At 36.9% G+C, this 21080-nt stretch overlaps 2 protein-coding genes across 3 annotated transcripts in view; one reads left to right on the top strand and one right to left on the bottom strand.

The window, feature by feature from the left end:
* The first annotated feature begins 4228 nt into the window (after positions 1 to 4228).
* hexb (hexosaminidase B (beta polypeptide)) lies at positions 4229 to 13560 on the top strand. Of its 2 annotated transcripts, none has more exons than XM_079256782.1 (14): positions 4229 to 4559; positions 4675 to 4826; positions 5969 to 6034; positions 6851 to 6897; positions 7027 to 7137; positions 7217 to 7318; positions 7413 to 7545; positions 8564 to 8744; positions 8829 to 8915; positions 9016 to 9088; positions 10806 to 10980; positions 12898 to 12988; positions 13095 to 13199; positions 13293 to 13560. In XM_079256782.1, the coding sequence occupies exons 1-14, from the start codon at positions 4306 to 4308 to the stop codon at positions 13354 to 13356; spliced, it is 1641 nt and encodes a 546-aa protein (XP_079112908.1). In that variant the 5' UTR covers positions 4229 to 4305; the 3' UTR covers positions 13357 to 13560. The 2 variants fall into 2 exon arrangements, with proteins under 2 accessions (XP_079112908.1, XP_079112907.1); XM_079256781.1 differs by lacking the exon at positions 10806 to 10980 and adding an exon at positions 11516 to 11696.
* A 104-nt stretch (positions 13561 to 13664) lies between these two features.
* Positions 13665 to 21080, bottom strand: part of gfm2 (GTP dependent ribosome recycling factor mitochondrial 2) — a 7871-nt gene continuing 455 nt past the window's right edge. The window contains exons 2-20 of the mRNA XM_079256065.1: positions 21069 to 21080; positions 20502 to 20547; positions 20318 to 20415; positions 20112 to 20237; positions 19947 to 20035; positions 19759 to 19847; positions 19604 to 19664; positions 18301 to 18486; positions 18147 to 18227; positions 17919 to 18067; positions 16736 to 16876; positions 16556 to 16655; positions 16292 to 16478; positions 16127 to 16203; positions 15913 to 16051; positions 15637 to 15810; positions 14294 to 14409; positions 14038 to 14220; positions 13665 to 13940 (exon numbers count right to left, since the gene is read on the bottom strand). The exon at positions 21069 to 21080 is cut by the window's right edge and continues 73 nt beyond it. Coding sequence (XP_079112191.1) covers positions 13812 to 13940; positions 14038 to 14220; positions 14294 to 14409; positions 15637 to 15810; positions 15913 to 16051; positions 16127 to 16203; positions 16292 to 16478; positions 16556 to 16655; positions 16736 to 16876; positions 17919 to 18067; positions 18147 to 18227; positions 18301 to 18486; positions 19604 to 19664; positions 19759 to 19847; positions 19947 to 20035; positions 20112 to 20237; positions 20318 to 20415; positions 20502 to 20547; positions 21069 to 21080 — 2183 coding nt within the window. The 3' untranslated portion in view covers positions 13665 to 13811. The remainder of the gene's footprint in view (positions 13941 to 14037; positions 14221 to 14293; positions 14410 to 15636; positions 15811 to 15912; positions 16052 to 16126; positions 16204 to 16291; positions 16479 to 16555; positions 16656 to 16735; positions 16877 to 17918; positions 18068 to 18146; positions 18228 to 18300; positions 18487 to 19603; positions 19665 to 19758; positions 19848 to 19946; positions 20036 to 20111; positions 20238 to 20317; positions 20416 to 20501; positions 20548 to 21068) is intronic.

The following is a 21080-nucleotide window of genomic DNA, read 5'->3' on the forward strand; positions in this document are numbered from 1 at the left end:
AGATACACAACCAAAATGAAATGATGAAAATTTGTAGATGAAGACTGGGAAGATATCAGCATAAAGAGAAAATGGAACAAAAAGAATGATAACAATAAGTGAATAATGAAAATGTCACATAAATTTACCTTAAAGGAATTCAGAGATTTTAACCGACATACAAAAATCAGTGGAAAAGTCACAAAGTGATGTTAATAGAATTAATGATAAACTATAAATATATGCATTATAATGAAAAGATTTCAAATGACCACAAAGTTACACAAAATGACCCAAATTTCATATCACAAAACAAGCAATATTCAAAAACATTCAAAATGATCACAGACATGATAGAGCAAATGGAATGAGACATGAAGTGGCCAAAATGGAAAAAAAAAAAAAAAAAAAAGTTTGTGATGCAAAAGATCACAATGTAACACAATGTGGACACAAAGAGACACGAAACAGCTGAATTTAGAAATGAACACAAAATTAACAGTATGAGACTCCAAGCAACTGAAAATAAGATAAATTATTAGAAAGAACATTTTAATTACATTTTATTAAATAGTATAAAGTATGAGCCTCACAACAACTGTCAGTTGTGTATCCTTGTCTGTAGTTGATGCTCAGTCCAGGAGTGTTGCACAAACAGGTGGAAGGAATTGTATGTGGCTGTACTTTAACAAATAAAACTGCATGATATTCTTATTTAATAGTGTTTCAAAAAATGCTGCACAAGCTGTGTAAATGTGTTTTCTCAATTTGAATTTGATAAATATTCATTTATAAGTCACTCACATTTAAATTTGATTCAGATTTATTCAATTCACAAGAACAAAATCACAACATATTTTTACTGACACAGTCCAGTTTTAGACAACTGATTATATTCCAGTTATGATCCAGTTAAAATAAATCACTTAAATGATCTACAATAGTCCAATTTTTAAAGATTGAGTTTAAAAAATGCCAAGGTTGACTCACTTCAGAAGTAAAGTCTAGTGCAAAACTTTAAATAAGAGTGAGAGAAAGTTAAGTAAACATGACCAAAATGTTAGCATGTGAACTAGTTCCACAAGCCTAACAAGTATGGAAGACTTTTGGGATTACCTCAGCAACAAATGCTGCTAGATAAGAAAGTAAAACCTGTTGTTAATGTTGACACTTTTTTCCAGAAACCACAGTCAGCCAGTTCCTGTCTGAGGTTACAAAGTCTTGTTTGTTTGTGTTAGGCTATCTCTTGGAATTTCTTCCTTTACTGTTGAAGAGTGTAAGTTTCTGGTAAGATATGCCAACAGACAATCCCTTTGGCCTCATCTACAGCTGTTATTGTCTAAGTTGTCAACACTGTTTCCACAGAAGTAAAGGAAGGGTCCTCATGTGCCACAGCCAGCACTGGCACATAAGAGCTTTTGTTTTCCTGCAGCATGTTCGATGAATAACCTCTTGAGAGGAAGTGTCAGTCTCTGAAACTTTAGCTTGACCTTGTCACTTCAAATTTCGTCACACTTTTTAGTTTTTTATATGAGATATACAGCTGCAGACAGATGTAAAGCACAGATTTACAATATGAAAGCATATTAAAACACAACAATAAGAAAGTGAATACATGCAGCCTGGTGGTTATTTGAAGAGCAATACATTAATCCTCACTGTAAAATTTGACTTAATAGCCATTTTTTGTTTTCTAAATGATGTGTGAAAATAAATGAAAATGTGTAAACTTTGGATTAATTTCTGATTGAAATGTTTCCTTATCGCTCAGTGAGCAGGATTATGGTTGGCTAAATTAGAAATCTGATGCGTAAACCACTGACTTCTCTCAGCTGAACAACATTGCTCTTATGAGTTGATGTTGTGAGTTATTGACACTGTGTTACAGAGCTGTTGCAGTGAAATATCCTAAATTTATTCATTAGCTATTTGACTTAAAAGGTGGTTTGAGCCCAGTTTTTTTTTTTTTTTTTTTTCCTCCAGTTTTAATAACATATCAGTCAACATTTAGGCTGTATTAAACTTTTAGTACGTAGCTTTGAAAGAGATTAGTGTTTTTTAATTTTGTGATTTTTTTAATGACTTTTAAAAAAATATCATGGACTCTTTTAAATTTTAATAAATTATGACTTTCATTAATTAATTAATTTTATATATAATATATCATTTTAAATTATATTTTAATTTTTAAATTTTTTTATTCATGATTTTTTTTTCCATTTCCCCCTGGTATTTTAATTTTTTTCTTTTCATTTTCAATTTTTTAGAAAGGAAAGATAGGTGGTATAAACCACTACCTTCTGGTGGTAAATGGTGTATCTATAATTATTATTGAGGCCATTTTCAAACTACTAAGACAAAGTTCAGAAAATGACAACTGACCAGTAAATATTTATTTCTATTTGAAAAAGAAGATGGCAGGTGCGCTGCAGGTATCCCTCAAACCACCGGTGCTCATGGAAGGGTTTCCATAAGCATGGAAAAAGGACTGAATCCAAAATATGGAGAGAATCCAGGTCCAGGCACTCAAAGTGGATTAAATAAAAAGCCTTTATTAAAAATGGGCAAGAATAATAAAAATACACCAACGCATGTCAGCTTATGCCTATCATCATTAAAAGTGCTGACAAGGGTGGTGCAGTCTGCATATGGGGTAAAGATAAATATGTAAAGGAGGCCTTGCGACAACTGGAGAACGCTGAATATTATTGGGGGGGTTCACAGAGAGTAAGACAGCTTCTCTGTCTGTATTTACTCTAATGCTTATCTATCCATGTTCCTCTAGAGGCCAGGGAATTGTTGCTTTTGTATTTTGTGCAGTATTTATTGTCTGATGCCCCCTAGAGGCTAAGAGTATATTGCTACATGGGATCAATTGTACACGCTTGTGATAACTATAATTGCTCTGTTTGTTTGTGTCACTATACACCCTGAGGAAGGCATAAGCTGATACACGTTGGTGTATTTTATGATTCTTGCCCATTTTTAATAAAGGCTTTTTATTCAATCCACTTTGAGTGCCTGCACCTGGATTCTCTCCATATTTTGGATTCAGTCCTTTCTCCACATTTATTTCTATTTGTCTTATTTGTACTCATTTTCAAACAATTAATGAGTGTGTGTGTTCAAGCTTTTCGGTGGCACAATAAGTCTTTAATACATATTTGATTCCGATTTTCAAATAATTTTATATAGTCTAATTATTGTGTCTTCCTTTAGGCTTCCCCCCTATTCTTAATTTGAGATGTGTTAAAGATTTGAACAGTCATTTGAATATTAGAAAGGGTCCGTGTGGAATTGGAGACACACATATAAATCAGAGCACAGAAAATGTTATAACCCTAGATAAGAGACACATTTGGACACACTCAAAGCTACTTTTGGTACTTATAATGGCACAAGCAAGTGTTGTGCTAATTTAGGCCAAAAGATCAATGAGCTGGGAGTTACGCACTGAACATAAAACTTTATTATGAAATGTTCCATTCAAAGAAAGTGTGCATGTGTTATATGTGTCATAGGCAGCCCAAATGTTAAAAGCTGGCTGTGATGTGCTTATACTGCCTGCGATACACAGGGGCAGGTTAATAAACCAGGAAAAGAGGAGGGTCAGGAAGGAGGTCATTCACAGGTAAAAGTAAGCCAAATTCATAAAAGGATTATCCTACACTGTATTAATCACAACATCATCATTGGCTAATTTTGGCTAATTTTGTCATCAACAAAAATATTTTTTTGTTGATGACTAGAAACACCAGCTTTTTGTTAAATAGCATGTTTTAGTCATTTTTGAGCACAACCATGCAGTTATCAGACAACAGGCAGGTTACACCCTGGTCCATGATGTGAGACATGTTCAGGTAAAATGTTATAAGAAAATATTAGGATTTATAATTTGATCAACCCTCTGTAAACAGTTAAGATAGTTAAAATTCTTATAAATATAAGATATATGAGAAACAATACATTGAATATTAATCTTGAAAGTGATTATTATCTTTCTTTTATATGTAGTGTTGAAATATAGTCCATGTTACTAATTAAAAGGTTAAACGGTTCCTGTTTGTATCATTATTATTGTAATAAGACTCATAAAACTATTACATATGTTTATTGTTAAGTTATTAGACATTCTTATTAATGCATAAAGAATCTGAAAACTTTCTCAGTCTGAATAATTGAAAACTTGTTTTTACACAACTGTAATTTCCCTTTAAATGTCTCCAATGACTGACTTCCGCATGCGAAGTCCCGCCTCCCAGTCGCAGGATAAAGCTGCTCCGTCTGATCCCCGGCTGATCTTGTGACTTTACTGTATCCAGCAACATGGCCAGGGTTCAGGAGTTTACACTAATACTGATGATTCTTGGTGTCTGTCATGGGCTGCAGGACAACTTCTTCGACGAGGAGTTTGAGCCCATTGTACAGGACTCCAAGTACGGCTCTCTGTGGCCTCTGCCGCAGAAAGTGCTTATTTCCCAGGTTTCCTTCAAGTTAAGCAGCTCCACCTTCAAAATCACCGACGCCAAAGGGTCCTCAGCCGGTCCAAGCTGCAGCCTCCTGCAAAACGCCTACAGGAGGTGAGACCTTGTGTTTTTATTCATTCAATTTGTTTGCTTTTCTACTTTCGCTTTGCGCTTTTAGCGTCGTGCTGCGTTCAGGGACCATGTGTCACTCTCTCCTGTTTCTTTACAGGTATTATGAATACATGTTCGGAGGGGCTAAAAAACAGAAGTCAGACAAAAGCAGGCGAGCAGATCCATCCGAGCTGCTGGAGCTTCAGGTGTGGATCACATCACCTGACTCAGACTGTGACGGCTATCCCAGTGTCTCCTCTGATGAGTCATGTGAGTCTCTGCACTTCCTCAATAACAACATTTCTGAGAGGTTTATACTGGTGCTTGTAATTACAGCTTATGACAACTGGGCTTTAGATATTCTGGTTGCTTCCTTATTTACCTATCTCCATATTATTATTATTATTATTATTATTATTATTATTATTATTATTTTATAATGCTTTAATAAATACAGACTCAATTTTAAAGACACAAACATAAACCTATGTCATGGAAATGTGAGATACATAGATGAGGCTTGACTGCACAGATAAATACGATACTATAATAAAATTTCCAGCAGTAAAGCTGGCTGCAGAATGTTTTTTAATATCTCTACTTCTGCTGATGTTTTGTCACATTTAGCGGGTCTTACTATATGTTTGACTGTTTTAGCAGCAGTGTTGCAGCATTGATATAAAGATTATTATATTGAATGTTTTCTCTGCTATCAGGGTTTCCGTGCTTCTGTGGAATGAAAGATTTCCCTATCTGCATTGGCTTTTTTTTTTTAATTTTTTTTTTTGAGTCTAACATTCAGCCTTTCTCTGCTGCTCGGATATCTTTTTAACTCCACTACTATTATCTTGTCAAACTGAGAAAAAAATGTTTCAAAGTTTTTCAAACTATACTTTTTATAACATTTTGTTGAGCTTATTAAACCTGGTGTTGGTTTAAGCTGTCATAAAGATGATTGAATATTTATTTTGAAATATGAAGTTAGTTTGGAGTTGGGAGAAAACTATTAAAAGTAAAATAATGTATTGAATAGATTTTATGAAAAGTAAAGATTGTTTGGGAAATCGGTATTTACCAAAACAGTTAAGTGGAATAGCTTATTTGTTTTTTGTGTTTTTTTTTTCTGTCTGTCTCTTTTTTATTTCTAAGAGTTGGTTTCTTTGTATCTTAACAGTTTATTATTTCTAATGTTGTTTACGCTGTGATGCAACTTTAACTTCTTTATAAGCATTTTATAACAATCATGGCGGTATCTTGAGTGCCTTACTCTTAAAACGATGCTCCTGCTCACAAACAATTGGATTAACTAAGGCCAAATGTTTAAAGGCTTCCTTAAAACCTGGAGTTAACCAGCATAATGACCACCGGCTAAGCTTTGACAACAGGGTCATTTACAAGGTTTGTTTCCTCAGATGAGCTGACTGTGAATCAACCATATGCTGTCCTGAAAGCACCAAAGGTCTGGGGCGCTCTGCACGGTAGGATATAACTTCTTAACAGTGCTTTAGCATAACTTTCATTGCCTAATGATCATCAGATTATCTTTTAAGCAACGTTTTGGTTTGTGAAATTGTAGAACATTCTGACTATTCTTTACAGTTTCCTGAAGAAAAAAAAACAACTTTAAAATGCTTCTTTTCTCTGGTTTGTTTGGTCTAAAACTTCAGAGATATTTATGATACAGTGATAATATAATAGAAATTTGACAAAGTCACATCTAAAAGGTTTAAAATCATTTATATTCTGTTAAGTTTCATAAACAGTGAATAAAAGTTCATTACAAAGGAACTTTGTGGCTTGTCTTGTCTGGGAAGAAGAGACAACATCTTTACAGTGCGTTATTAGAAATAGTTTTGTGCAGTGTGACCAACTCAAAATGTTCAATATGTTATAGTTTCAAGACTTCTGCACCGGACCACTGTGGGCACGATTATAGAAACTCATTGCATGTTGGTGAACCCATTTGCAGGACACATTCTTGTCCTTCTAAAACCAAAACTGTGGCCCAGTGAAATTTGATGTTTTATTCATAATCCTTATTAATCCTTTAGCCAAACAAAACAATTAATACAAACATAAATCCTCTATCTTTATTCAGAATCTTTTTTTATACATTTCATCCGTACGTTTTTTAAAATAAATTCTGTCTTCTTTTATATATTGGAGCACCTTAAGATACCCTTTGATGCCTCTGTCCCAATGTTTTGTTGGAATCAATTAAATAATATGCATATTTATGAATTTACATATAAATATTCATGTAGTTACTCTGTATGTTTTCATTTCTTCTTTAGGTCTTGAGACTTTCAGCCAGTTGGTGTATGAAGATGAATACGGAGCGGTGAGTGAAAACTGTTTGTCTCAACCTCTATAACCATAACAAACATTTTCTTTGATTGTTAATATTTATTGGGTAAACATATTCAAGCCAGATTTGATCTTTTGCTCATTTAATTCTACAACTTCTCAGAAAACCATCAACTCAACCAGCATCAGTGATTTCCCAAGATTTGCATACCGAGGCGTCTTGTTGGACAGCTCCCGGCATTTTCTTCCCATCAAAGTCATCTTGGCTAATCTGGTACGTAAGGAAGACTATTTCGTGTGTCATTTATCATCTAACCTGCTTTCTAATACTTTTTTAAATGAAATTTATCCAGGAAACCATGGCGATGAACAAACTGAACGTCTTCCACTGGCACATTGTTGATGATCAGTCCTTCCCATACCTGAGCCGAACATTCCCACAGCTGAGCCAGCAGGTCAGTAGAAATGCTTTTTATTTGGTCTTAAATACAAACTTTTCTTCATTTTCTATTTTTTAATTGTTGTATTTATTTATGAAAATGTCTACAGGGAGCGTATCACCCATACACACATGTATACACACCCGCCGATGTGAAAATGGTGATTGAGTTTGCTCGCTTGAGAGGCATTCGAGTCATTCCAGAGTTTGACACACCAGGACACACACAGTCATGGGGAAAAGGTGAGTTTTTCAGCTATTTTAATACCAAATATTTCTTTTTGAGTGAGTGTGTAACAGGGATGTCATGGTTATTTAATTGTAAATATTTTGCAATATTACTGCTTCACATATATGATCATGTCCGAATCGTAACGGCAGGTCGGCTCAACTTGTACACCAAACAAAGTCATTTGATAAATCAAATGGGACATCCTGTAGTCACATAATGAAGATTCTGACATGCTCTAAAACTCTCAGAATCTTGATAAATATGGTAAATAAAGTGGTTTTTGGTGGATTTGGTTCACTCCAACATGAGCAAAATAATTTTCTCTGCCTGAAAAAATGCCAAATTTACATTATTTTTCAAAAAATAACAATTTATAACTTTGTGTCTGGAAACTTGATGATAAAATTCTAAATGAAAGAAAAATGTCAGAAACTTAAAAGAAGGAAGATAAAGGGGTTTTTGGTGGGTTCTGTTCCTCACTGAGATAAGGCATCTACGTGCCGAAATTAGTTTATCTCACAGAGATGCTGACCAACTCTAATTTGAATAACTTTATTTATGAGTTAATGCTGGGGTGTCCAGCTCCGGTCCTCAGGGGCCACAGTCCCGCAGGTCTTCCATTCATTCCTGCTTCAAACACACCTGACTCAAATTTATCAGTGATTGTGCAGAACCTAATAGGCTCGTGGATCCATTCATCATGAGACAGGTGTGTTGGAACAGGGATACACCAGCAGGATAGCGGAGGAATAACTTTAGGCACCCTGAGTTAATGCAAAATGTAAATGTAAAATGTGTTAATTCTATAGAATAATCTTTGCATAATACATTCAATTTGAAAGCCCCAAACTTAAACACATTTTAAGGACTTTTCATATGATTTTATACATTTTTAGTCTTTTGGAATGAATTAATGTATAATAACTGTGAAATATATGATTATTTCTTTTGACAATACTGACAAAATCTGTAATTGTGACATGCCCAGTGTGTTGTATTGGTATTTACTCTTGTGTGTTTCCTGCTCAGGCCAGGCAGATCTGCTCACGCCCTGTTACTCAGGCTCCCAGCTCTCCGGCAGCTTCGGACCTGTGAACCCCATCCTGAACACCACGTACGACTTCATGAATCAGTTCTTCAAAGAGATCAGCACCGTGTTTCCTGACGGCTACGTTCACCTGGGAGGTGATGAGGTGGACTTCACGTGCTGGTGAGACTGTGTGTACACTGTGTTGGACGCTTCACTGCAGCATCAAAAGGTCAGACGCTTGTCAGCTGCAGTTTTTCCCTGCAGGAAGTCCAACCCGGATATCCAGAAATTCATGGATCAGCAAGGCTTTGGACAGGACTACAGCAAACTGGAGTCCTTCTACATTCAGAGGTGTGTTTCTATTCAGAGTACTGTTTCTTATTTCATTTTAAAATGACATTTTCCCTTTTCTCAATTTCTTTTTTTTTTTACCCCAATATTATTCTAATAGACTCTTGGAGATTGTCACCACTACAAAGAAGGGCTACATTGTTTGGCAGGAAGTTTTTGACAATGGTGTTAAGGTAGGATTTTTACCTGCTGAAATATTCAGACAAATTTCAGACATTATCTTTTGGATTCTGGTTTTTATTAAAGGAATAGTTTGAAATATCTCCAAATAAACACAAAATGCAAATTTAAAGATTACAGTAAACAGTGGGCTCAATAAATTAAAAGCCCCAAATTGTTTTTTATTTACCCTTGTTTTCTTTTTTTGTTGTTGTTCCTGAGTTTAAAAAAAAAAAAAAAGTGCAAAAAGATCTTTTTTTGGGGTTTTTGTCTTTTAAATATTTGGCTCAGAGGTTAATGTTTAAAGATTTGGAGCCAAGCTCAGCCACACGTCAGTCTGAACATATCTGGGTACTTAAATTTTAATTTTGCTCACATGCAGCTTATAAACACTAGTTACATAATGAATATGGGCTTTAAGGGCATATGCCTGGATTTAATGGGACAGTATTTGCATCCAAACTAGAAGAAATGATAAAGAAAGTGCAGCTTTCTATTAAGTAAAATCCTCTTTCACAAACACAAGTGTTGTTTACTAGGCAAGTCTTGGCTCATCTTTTTTGTAATTTCTGAAATGAAACTGGTAAAATCCGGTGTTGCATTTATATCTTCAATCTGTGGCTCTGAACGCTAAAACGTGCTTCAGAAAGATTCCTCGGCAAAAGAAACAGTCCATCGATCAAAGGCTGAAATGGCTTTACAACCAAAAGGAATCAATCATAAAGATAGCAGGGAGCACAACAAAGGCCAGTTTAAATGTTTGCTCTAATCCAAGGAGGGAAAAAAACAACAACAAAGAAGGTGCAAGTAAGGACGGCAACACCAAAACATCACAACCTTAAGAAAAGGTTGAAGATTGCAGGATTCTTTGCCTGGAAACTAAACATCCATCTCCAAGTGAAGAAACTCCAAAAATGAGAACTAACTGAGTTAGAACCAGAGCGCTGCACTAAAACCTTCAGAATAAAAATGATTAATGTTCAAGTAAACATCTTTTTAAAAAAAAAGAAAAGAAAGACCGTTTGCAGTTCTGTGAGCAGCTTTCTTTAGCCAGATGAAACAAGAGAAACGGTAGAAGACTATGGTTCAAGATCTAAAGCATAACACATGGCATGTAAAATATGCAGGTAAGGTTTTGATGGACATGACTTCCAGTGAGTCACCAGTGTGACAGAAGAAAGAAGCAAACAGCTCAATGTTGAAGAGTTTTAAAACTGTTACTTAGATTCAACGAAATGCTGCAAAGCTGGATGGACGGCACCTCGCAGAGCAGATAGACGCTGATCCAAAACGTACTGCGAAAGCAACACGGGGGTTATTAAAATGAACAATTGGACATATTCTGCATTAGCAGTCAGTCGTCATGGGTTCAGGCTTCATTTAGCTGCAGCAAAGTTGTTCATAAAAAATGTTTTTGTGTTAAAATGTCAAACAGCCTTGTTTCAATTAACATTAAATACTAAAGATTCAAGTTTTAATAATATAAATCTGTACTTAAAGCCCATTTTCTAACTTGAATATGTTTGCTAAACAACCTGAATAAAGCTTCTCTTCAGTGACCAGATATTTCCAGATTCATAAGTGTGTGTGGGAGCTTCATGTGCAGCATGCAGACATAAGATGTATTGATATTTTTCACCTAACTCTTATCAATGTCAAACTATTCCTTTAGTCATAACCAATGACTGAGGTAGTATCTACACTAAGGACAGGAGCTTGTAATAATTGCAGCTAAAGCCAGACACAGTAGTACATGTGTGGATGGGCAGCGGGAGTGACAAGGAGATGAGCAAGGTGACGGCTGCGGGATACACCACCATCCTCTCCGCCCCATGGTACCTAGATTATATTAGCTACGCACAGGACTGGCAGAAGTACTACAAGGTTGAGCCACTCAACTTCGACGGTCAGTTTTCATAATACTGGGGTCTCATTTTGAATCAGTTAATTTGGTGGTGGGCATAACTCTTAATTCTGGCCTGTTTTTGTTCAATAGGCTTACGCTTCAATCCTGCACAGTTGTGACACTAAAAGTTCCTATATGAGTGAACATGGGGCAGTGTGGTTGGTGGTTTCATGTTTAAGTCATGCGTTAATGAATTTTAACACCATACAAGACCAAACATGAGGTGTTTGTAAAAATGAAGAAATGCTCAGAACAATGCTTTGTCTGAGATGTATTGGGTTTAAATCCAACATCCATGGGAGAAAAATAAGGTCTGGTCCTCCATAATACGATTCAGGACAGAGGTTGCATATAATGTCTTTAACTTTTACAGACTTTCTGAACATGTTGTCATGTCAGTTGGTTAAAAAAAAAAAAAAAAAAAAGGCATGGAAACATCTACATGTACTGATGCATCATACAGAAAACATTTCTGCCTTTGTTCTTCCCTTTTATCTTTCTGAGTCTGAATCCTTGATGTATGTGTGCCGTGTAGCTGAAACCAGACACAATCATCCACGTTTGGAAAGGAAACCAGCAGAAATACCAGAACGAGATGGCAAATATTACATCAGCAGGGTACCAGACCCTGCTGTCCTCTCCCTGGTACCTGAACCGTATCTCCTATGGCCAGGACTGGCAGGGCTTTTACAAGGCTGACCCGCAAGATTTTAAGGGTTTGTGTCTGCATGATTGACTTTATTTTTTTTTGGCCCTGCTTATTTGAATTGGCTTTCATCATTCATACAAGGGTTTTGGTTCTTTGCTTTACACACACAGTCCTGGTCAAAATTATAGCAATTAGAATATTTTAAACATTTTTCATAGGTAAACGCAAATGAGCACATTTTAAATAATCAGAATGGCCAGATGTCCAGAGGTGTTAAAGAGGATTGAGAAAGTAACTTTTTGCTAGATTTACTGGTAAAGTTTGCCCCTCCCCACCCCCATGCAGCCTTCAAATGATTCTTTTTAAGCTAATTAAGAAGTTTGGAGATTGGGAAACCCTCCAAACAAGACATTTTAAAGGGCTCAAAGCATTTGTGGAGCGATATGAGCTGTTAGTTCAGCCAGTATCACCCTGCACACTGAACCAGGAGCAAAGACCAGGGAGGACACCACTGTTAAAAGAAAGACACACCAAAATACAATTCTAAAGCTTTTAGAAAGCTCTACGCTGTAGATAAGACACGGTGTACCTGGGATATTTATCTAATTAGATCACAGTGGAGCTTTGTCTGCATGATTAGCATCAGCTTGTTTACAGATGATGAAATGAAACCCAGAAAGAGTAAACATGTCAGAGTTTCTCTCCTATTGTGAAGCTGCTTCGTTGCCTCTAAAAGCACAGAAACCATCACATGAATGGAGTAATTAGAAGATTACCAGGGTGTTTTAGCAGTGAAATGTGTCATCCAGTATTAAGCAACAAGGTTCGAGGTAAATTCACTAACAGATACAAAGGAGCTGGAAAATGTAAAAAAAAAAAAAAAAAAAGGGCAAGAAATGTTACCTAAGAGTCCAAATTATTTTCATATTGTGTATTTATTGTTCTATTTAGTGTAGTTTTTTTTCATTATTTGTCAATATTCTGATTATAAACATTTGTTCACCTGCATGTATTTCTGAATATATTCTCTATCAAATTCTTGAAATTTAACTGTGCTGATTATGACCAGAACTGTTATCCAGCTCAGCTTTTTCTCACATAATTCAATCTGACATATCATAAAGTTGTCACCCCTGTGCAGTTGTGTGTAAGCCTGTTGAATGCAGACAGGAGATGTTTGTATTTCCCAATCAAGTCATAGTCATATCACTACCCTTCTGCAGAAACTGAACTTATCTGATCTCGTCATATATAACATTTTAAAACAGGAACTGAGGAACAGAAGAAGCTTGTGATTGGTGGAGAAGCCTGTTTGTGGGGAGAATATGTGGATGCTACTAACCTCACACCCAGACTCTGGTAAGACTTGTGTGATTCCTTACATAACAATTCCATGAATTTTGACGAAGGAGGACATGTCACATGACAGCAGAGTGAGTTTATTATTCCCCGTTCTCACCTGAAGGCCTCGTGCTAGCGCTGTGGCAGAGCGTCTGTGGAGCTCCAAAGATGTGACTGACATTAATGATGCTTTCAACAGACTGTCTGCGCACCGCTGCCGTATGGTGGCGTAAGTACCGAATCTCCAAATGCACTAATATGGCTATGAATGTTCCAATTTCAATAAAACAGGCTGTATAATAAGGTGTTTCTCCTCTACAAGGCGCGGAATACCAGCTGAGCCACTGTTTTCCAGTTTCTGTCAACGTGAGTACAAAGGAATCTGAAAAGTACCGAGAAGGTGGGCTGGAAACGGATAATGGAAAGGGAATCAAATCCTCACACAATCACCTCCACATTTGGACTTTAAACCAGAAGTCACAGGCTGTGCTGCCTTTTTAAACGACATCTCTGACTTGCATTGCTCTTCTGATCTGGTGTCACGTCAAACATCTTGATTTTATGATTGCACTGTTTTTTATGAATGTTTCTATAATTGCCAATAAAATGTTGGCATAGACATTGTGTGGTGTTGTGTATATAAAAATGAAAAACAAGGATGTGAAGGAATTGGTTTCATATTTATTTTGCATTCCACTTAGAATATTTTATGGTACTTTTTTTTATATTTGTTGATTCTCTCACAATAAATAATTTTTCCCACTCCTGCAGACTGCTTATCAGTAGTCTGATAGGAACTAGGAGTCATGGAAAAGTCTTTCTTAGAAGGCTTTTTGTCCTTTCAAAGCAAACCAGCCATCCTTTTTAGCAGTGTGTTCTGGTCCTGAGGGTTCATGGCCTCGTAGGTATCCAGCTCCAGGGAGAATGTGGCATTTCCTGATGTCACAGTTCGCAGGACGGTGGAATAACCCTTTAATTTACAAATATTTTCTCAGTAAAGCTATCATAACAGATAATTAAACTAACGAGGTGAATAGTTTAAATTGTTATGCAAAGCATCGTCTTACCATCATTTCTGCCAGAGGCACGGTTGCTAGGAGCACCTTGTTGTCATGACGACTTTGGATGTCTCTGACCGTTCCCCGTCTTTGAGCCAAGTCTCCCAACACAGAGCTGAGGTGCTCCTCTCCAAGTGTTACCTCCAGTGACATGACCGGCTCCAGAACCTGCCCTCCTGCCAGCTTCAGGGCCTGCGTGTGAATGAACACAAGCTGTTCCATGTCTATCCACGATGCTGCAACCCACATCGACAACATACTTTACCTTCAGCATGCAGCGAGACACGCAGGCAGACACCATGGCAGGGGACGTCCCTGGTTCCATGGTGACACTTTGAATCAGTGTGGACACGCTCTGTACAGGGTAACCCAGCAGAGGACCTGAAGATGGAGGCAGATATCGTGTATATGGGGGTACAGAATGTTAAACCTCATGATACTTTCTTTCTAAAATGTAAATGAAAATATATTTTCCTACTTGGCTTTGACAGCAAACACCACATGAATAATTAAATAAGGATTTTTCTGGTTATATGGCTTCATGATATTAATCAAACGGGACCAACAGGACAAGCGATAATCAAGCGTACCACTGAAGAGGTTTTTATTTTTACTACTTTAACAATCTACAGTTCAAATTCCTCCGCTCCCTTGCTGAAAGGCCCAAAGCCCATCTCATTTGTCTATTTTTAGCCTTATTGTCCCCTATTCTTTGTCTTTCTGCTTGTGACCCATAAATCAAGAGGAGTCCTGTTAGATGTGTTAAGTTAGAGGATACACTGGTGTATCTTTTTGATGCAAGTTAAACAAATATTGAGATAATAAAAAAAAAAAAATATATATATATAAGCATAGATTTGAAAAAAATATTTAATGCTCATTGGGAAAAAAAATCAGAAAAAAACAGTACTCTGCATTATAACAGAACTTACAGCTGTGTAATAAATCAAATTTTATTGATGTCAATATAAAATGAATAACCACAAAATAATTATCACTCATTTAGTTAAATTCTTATCACGACTTCTATGTCCTTATGTTTGTCCTCACCTCCTCTGCTCACTTACTTGGTAAGAAGAAATAAAAAGCATATAAAGGAATAGATAAATGGAGGACTGGAGATATTTAGTGTTTGAACTTAGAAATCAGATAAGTGGCCACTCTAATCTGATCAGCTAAAAGGTCAAATATTGTTCAGCACAAAACAAAAACTGCAATCATTAAGCTCTGCTTCTGGAAGTTGTCGTTGCAACATTTGCTGTGAAAGAAGAGAAGTGAAAGTTGCAATCATGAAATTGCAAATGAGTCAGGAAGATTAATTCAGAGAATTATTTAATGTTTTAGAAAGATTTTATGTGGACAGAACTCAATCCAGCTGCCGCCTTATTGTTCAGTTAAAGGAAGGAAAGCTGAAAGAAACCAAATCTATTCGTGTCAACAATCCTCCGAGCTAAGCCACCGAAAATGCTGTCAGATGTGCCTTGTAAAATAGATCTTAATCTATCAGTCAACACCCACACTCAAAGATCAGCTGACTTTTGAAGCATTAAACAATGACTAAGCTTTATGCTCGCTGTACAAAAACAAGCAATGAGTTAACTGTTTTACCTTGAAGATATGAGCTTTGCACTCCATTTCCCACTGCGTCTTTTATTTCTGGTGACAGCTGCCCCTGTAATTCTTCTGTAAATACAAATTTACACGAAGCAGTGTCCAAAGGACTGATGGTCAGCTGTACTGTAACGACATGTCTTCTCTCCCCTATTGTCCGGTCCAGTGTATCTACATCACAAGCAGATTCATACAGCGACAAATGTTCACACTCAACATAATTATAACATCATTGAAGGACACCAATGGATTTTTCTTTTTAGATTTTTGTACCTGTAGCAGAGACCTCCTGAAGAATCGTCTCTCTGTAGGCTACCTGCAGCGGTCCAAGGTCAGTCTCAATGCCGTATTCCCTTCTGATTCGATCATGGATGATCTCTATGTGCAGCTCTCCCATGCCACACAGGATGGTCTGAGCATGGAGAATGAAGGATGTTTAAATAACTCTTCTGAAACATAATCCCGGCTGATTCAAAGACAGTCTTACCTGACCAGAATCAGGGTCCACCCTGACTTTCAAACTGGGATCTTCTCTCTGGAGGCAGTTTAGTGCATTCTCCAGGTCTGTCAATGAAAAAAGAAAATATATGAGGCATGCATTGTTGCTGGAGTACAGCTTAAGAGTAACACACGCATATTAGTAACCACTAACCTGCCTGTTTAGCCATGCTGGGTGGTTCTATGGTGCAGAAGAATACAGGATCAGGGACTTCCACTCCAGATAGGATGATGCCGGCATGTTTTCCTTGTTTCTCTCTTAAGTCACTACTGTTTTGGGCTCGGCGAGCTGCAGCTGCTGCCGAGGCCTTGGATGAAACGATGGTGTCTCCCGTCACTGTCTGGTGTGAAGGCAGAAAATATGAGGCGAAAATACTCAAAGCAGATACATACTGTAATATGATGGGTTATGTTCTACCTGCTTCAGCCCGACAGTTAATGCAATGTTTCCTGCAGTCATTGAAGGTATTTCTACGTGCTGATCGGCAAAAGGCACCAACAACCTGCTCATCCTCTCCCTGTAAACAGAAAGGTTTTAACACTCTTCTTTATGAAGACACTAGCTGATGCGAAGATAACTGGTATAGAAGCCACATACGTGTTGTTCCTGTTAATGTTGTGGACGGCGGTCTGTGGTTTCAGAGTACCAGAGTAGATCCTAAGGAAAACCAGAGGACCACGCTGCTTGTCATGGAGAACTTTGAAGGCCAGTGCACATAAGTCATCTTTGTACCACCGTCTGTGAGTTTAGGAAAGAAATAGAAAAACGTTTTAAATAATTTCCATCTTTTTTTTCCCCAAATCATTTAAATTACACATTTGATTGAAAATTGAACAAAAACTGGCAAAACGACAACGACACAATGATGTAGAAAAACTGCTGAGATCAGCTGAGACTTTCAGGGGTTGAAATGAGGAAAGGTTCATTCATTTGCAAAGACTTTGGACAAACAGTTTTGTAATACAAGTATAACACTGTGTCATTCAAAATGCAACCTGGAGATTTGATTGTCTGTAGAACTTAATTTTTTTTATTTAAAAAAAAAAAAAAAAAACCAAAAAAAAAAAAACCCAGAGAATTCAGAATAATTAACATAAGATAGGAAACAATTAAATAAATAAATTGATAATGAAATCAAATGATATTATCTGCAATTTTTCAGGCTTCAAAGCAAGAAAACAAACAATTCTGTGATCTGGGAACTTCTACAAAAAATCATCATCACAATAAGTGATCTATTATCCACAGTTCAAGACTATTCTAGATTGCATGGAGCTGCTGTAGTGCACAGGGCACCATTAACTTAAACATCTGCGAAGGCAGTATAGATGGTCATAAAGCATACTTGTTTGTAGTAACATTTTATTATTATGGAGATGCTGACATTTTCAGGGAAGGTCTGACTTCAAAAAAAAAAAAAAAAAAAAAAAAAAAAGAACATCCCAAACTCTGCAAATATAATAAGAGGAGGGCTCTGTCCTGAACAGCCTTGTCACCAATTCAGTCCTGTCATATATCACAAACATAATTCAGACTCATAAACCAGCAAGTAAGAAGAAAAAACAACTGAGAGACAATAAAATAAGAGCAATCATGTCAAACTAAAACATTAACATAAAAATTTATACCATCGAAAATGATACACTCATCTGCTTCTTACCTCATTTTCTATAAGTTTTCTCTTCTTTTTTATGTATTCACATTGATTCTGTGATAGTTTAATGATAGCTGGAATTTCTGGAACTGGATGTAAAAAAAAGTTAGTGAGAGGTTCACTTACACCAGGTCATGGTGTCGCTCATTTGGAGCAGGCAGGTATGAAGTGATGGCATCTAGCAGAGGCTGCACACCTTTGTTCTTCAAAGAACTCCCACAAAGCACAGGGACGCCTTTACGGGTCAGAGTCACTCGCCTCAGAGCCTCCTGTAGCTGAACACACAATAAGTTTGTGTTCACAACAGTGATGTTTGCAGATTTACATTGTTTTTTAACAGAACAAAAGACTCACTCTGATGGAAGGAACATCATCAAAATTGTCACCATATTTGGTCAAGAGCAGTTCAGCAAACTCGTCATCCAGATCAGCAACCTGTGATTCAGAGCAATATTAAAATGTGAATATTTCGCTATTATAATCCATTTGTAAATGCTCAAACATGTACCTGCTCAATCAGAGCTGTCCTGGCCTCACCGACCGCCTCCAAGAGATCTGGATCATCAGACGGGTCGAGAGCTTTGGTTTCAAACACTCGTCCATCATCTTCTGTAGATCTCAGCTTCCATATCAGCTTCTGGTTGGTTAACAAGTCAACCACACCTGTGAAGCTCTTACCACTGCCCACAGGAATCTGAATAGGGATTCAGGAGAAAAGTCAAACAGATGTTTAAAAGTTACACCTCTTACAACATGAAATCTTCTGATGAGCATGGCAAAAAAAGGACCTAAATATTCATGCATACAACATGGCCTTTATGACACATCATGGCCTTCCTTTTGGGTCACTTGTGTAAATTGATAGGGAAGGGAAGGCAAGTTTATCTGTATAGCAAAATTCAACAACAGGGTGATTAAAAGTTCTTTACAGAAACAGTACAACATCACAAAATAAGAAGCATAACTTAAAATTAAAACAGGAAAAAAGGAAATAGCATTAGATGAAGACAATTTAAATCATAATAAATTCCAGCTTAATTAAAAAAAAACTTCAAATAAAAACTACTGAAATGAAGCTAAAAATATCAGGTGGATCTTTAATATGGATTTAAATAAAATGAAGTGTTTCAGTTAATCTGAGGCTTTCTGGGAGTTCATTCCAGACACATGAAGCATAGAAGCTGAATGCAGCTTCTCTATGCCTCATTGTGACTCTGGGAACTGATAAAAGACCAGATCCAGATGACCTGAGGGGTCTGACAGGTTCATAATGGGACCAGAGGTCTCGTCTCGTCTTCATGCCGCTTATCCGGGGTCGGCTGCTGCCCCCGTGGGACCAGAGGCCTCCGATGTATTTTGGTCAAATGTGTAAAAGGAAGCAGCCAGGTAAATTATGACATGTCCAGAAGTGCCGTCTGCTCAGGATTGGAAGTAAAATGTTCTGCCATGACCAAGTTAGTCAACTGATCTAAACCTGATCAAGCTGCATTTAACTTGTAATTGTGGAAATAAAGACCAACAGATCCACAGACAACCAACAGCTTGAGAAAACAACAGTAATTTTAGGGCAAAGAGCCACAAATAAAGAATCCAATCTTTGCTCACAATTGTTTGTGGACATCAAGCAGTCATTACTAGCAAGTGATTCTCCAAAAAACTGGGATGTCATTTTCATTTTTCTATTTAAAAAAAAAAAAGGACCATTTTTCATATCAGAGAGCTTTAGCCCCACTCTCTTGTGAAGCTCTTGTGACTGCAGCTTGCATATGCTTGAGCAGACAACATTGGTGATGTGATTTTTAAAGGCCTACCTGCAGGAGGACTGGATTGGCTTTCAATTTCTGTCTTATGCTCTCCATTGAGAAATTTAGGCTGTGGAGAAAATAACATTTCCAGATTGATTTTGTGACAGTAATTAAAACAAATTAAAATTTTTTCGTATAAAATCTGTTGTTCTGTCACTCACTCTGCTGCAGGTTTATCCATCTTATTCAGGAAACAAACACAGGGAACATGGTGCTTCTCTGCCTGCCTCCACACAGTCAAAGTCTGAGCCTGGTTGTGTTTTATAGATAGCAGAAGCAACCAAATAAACAATTAAACTGATTCTCAATAAAAAAAAAAAGAAAGAAACTGTAAAAGCAGTGCAGTAACCTCAACACCAGCAGATGCATCAAACACTGCAACAGCGCCATCAAGAACACGTAGAGCTCGCTCCACCTCTAGAGTAAAGTCAACATGTCCTGCAATCACACAAACACCTCAGTGAACGCTACTTGTCATTTCCAAAGTAGCAGTTTGAATTCTGAATATTAATACCTGGAGTGTCTATAAGATTTATACGGTAACTTTTCCAATCAAACGTGACTGCTGCTGACTGTATAGTGATGCCACGCTCCCTCTCTTGAGCCATATAATCTGTGACCGTGTCCCCATCGTCCACATCTAAGACAGCAGTGACAAAAACAAACTTTTAAGTATAAGTCAATGGGAATTGCATTTTAATCAGTTGCTTTCCCACAAACCTCCTAATGCTCTGGTATACCCAGAGTAGTAAAGCATTCTCTCTGTTGTTGTTGTTTTTCCTGCATCAATGTGGGCCATAATGCCGATATTCCGTATCCTGCAGACAGAGGTCAAATGTTAACAAAATTTCTACAAAACATGAATCTACAGGACATTCATTGTGTGTACAATGCAGCAACTCACTTGGAAATATCAGGGTTGACCACTGCCCGCAGTGGTTTGACATCGTCTGTAGTGATGAAATTATTAGTATCTTGATGGTTAAAAACATGTAATTTATTCCACAAGATGGTATGAAAGTAAGTAAAGTATGTCTTAGGTTGTAACTTAAACTTTTTAGCGTCTTGAGGTGAAGAAAATATATCATGAAGTAAATGAAAATGTTCCTTTTCGGCCCTGGGAACAGGTGCTGACTACACAAAAAACTTTCAAAGCTGTTCTGGAGCTTATTAGACCATAAAACTACAGTTTCAGTACTAGATAAACTTCGCCTTATCTCTTATACTATGTAAAATGCCTTTTCTGCTCATAAGGGAGTCAGAAAAAGGGTACAAAAATAGACATCTCTAACAAGTTATACTCTTCTGTGAATGAAAATAATTCAATAGTAAATACTTACACTCACTGCTTGACAAAAAAAAAAAAAAAAAAAAAAAAAAAAAAGATGGTTTGTTGTAGCTTGCTTAAAAAATCAATTCCCAATAAATTAAAGAATATATTCAACAGGGTCCGGTTATAAAAACAACATACCTGGAAGAAAGC

Source organism: Telmatherina bonti, assembly GCF_933228915.1.
Source record: "Telmatherina bonti genome assembly, chromosome: 17".
NCBI classification, from domain to species: domain Eukaryota; kingdom Metazoa; phylum Chordata; class Actinopteri; order Atheriniformes; family Telmatherinidae; genus Telmatherina; species Telmatherina bonti.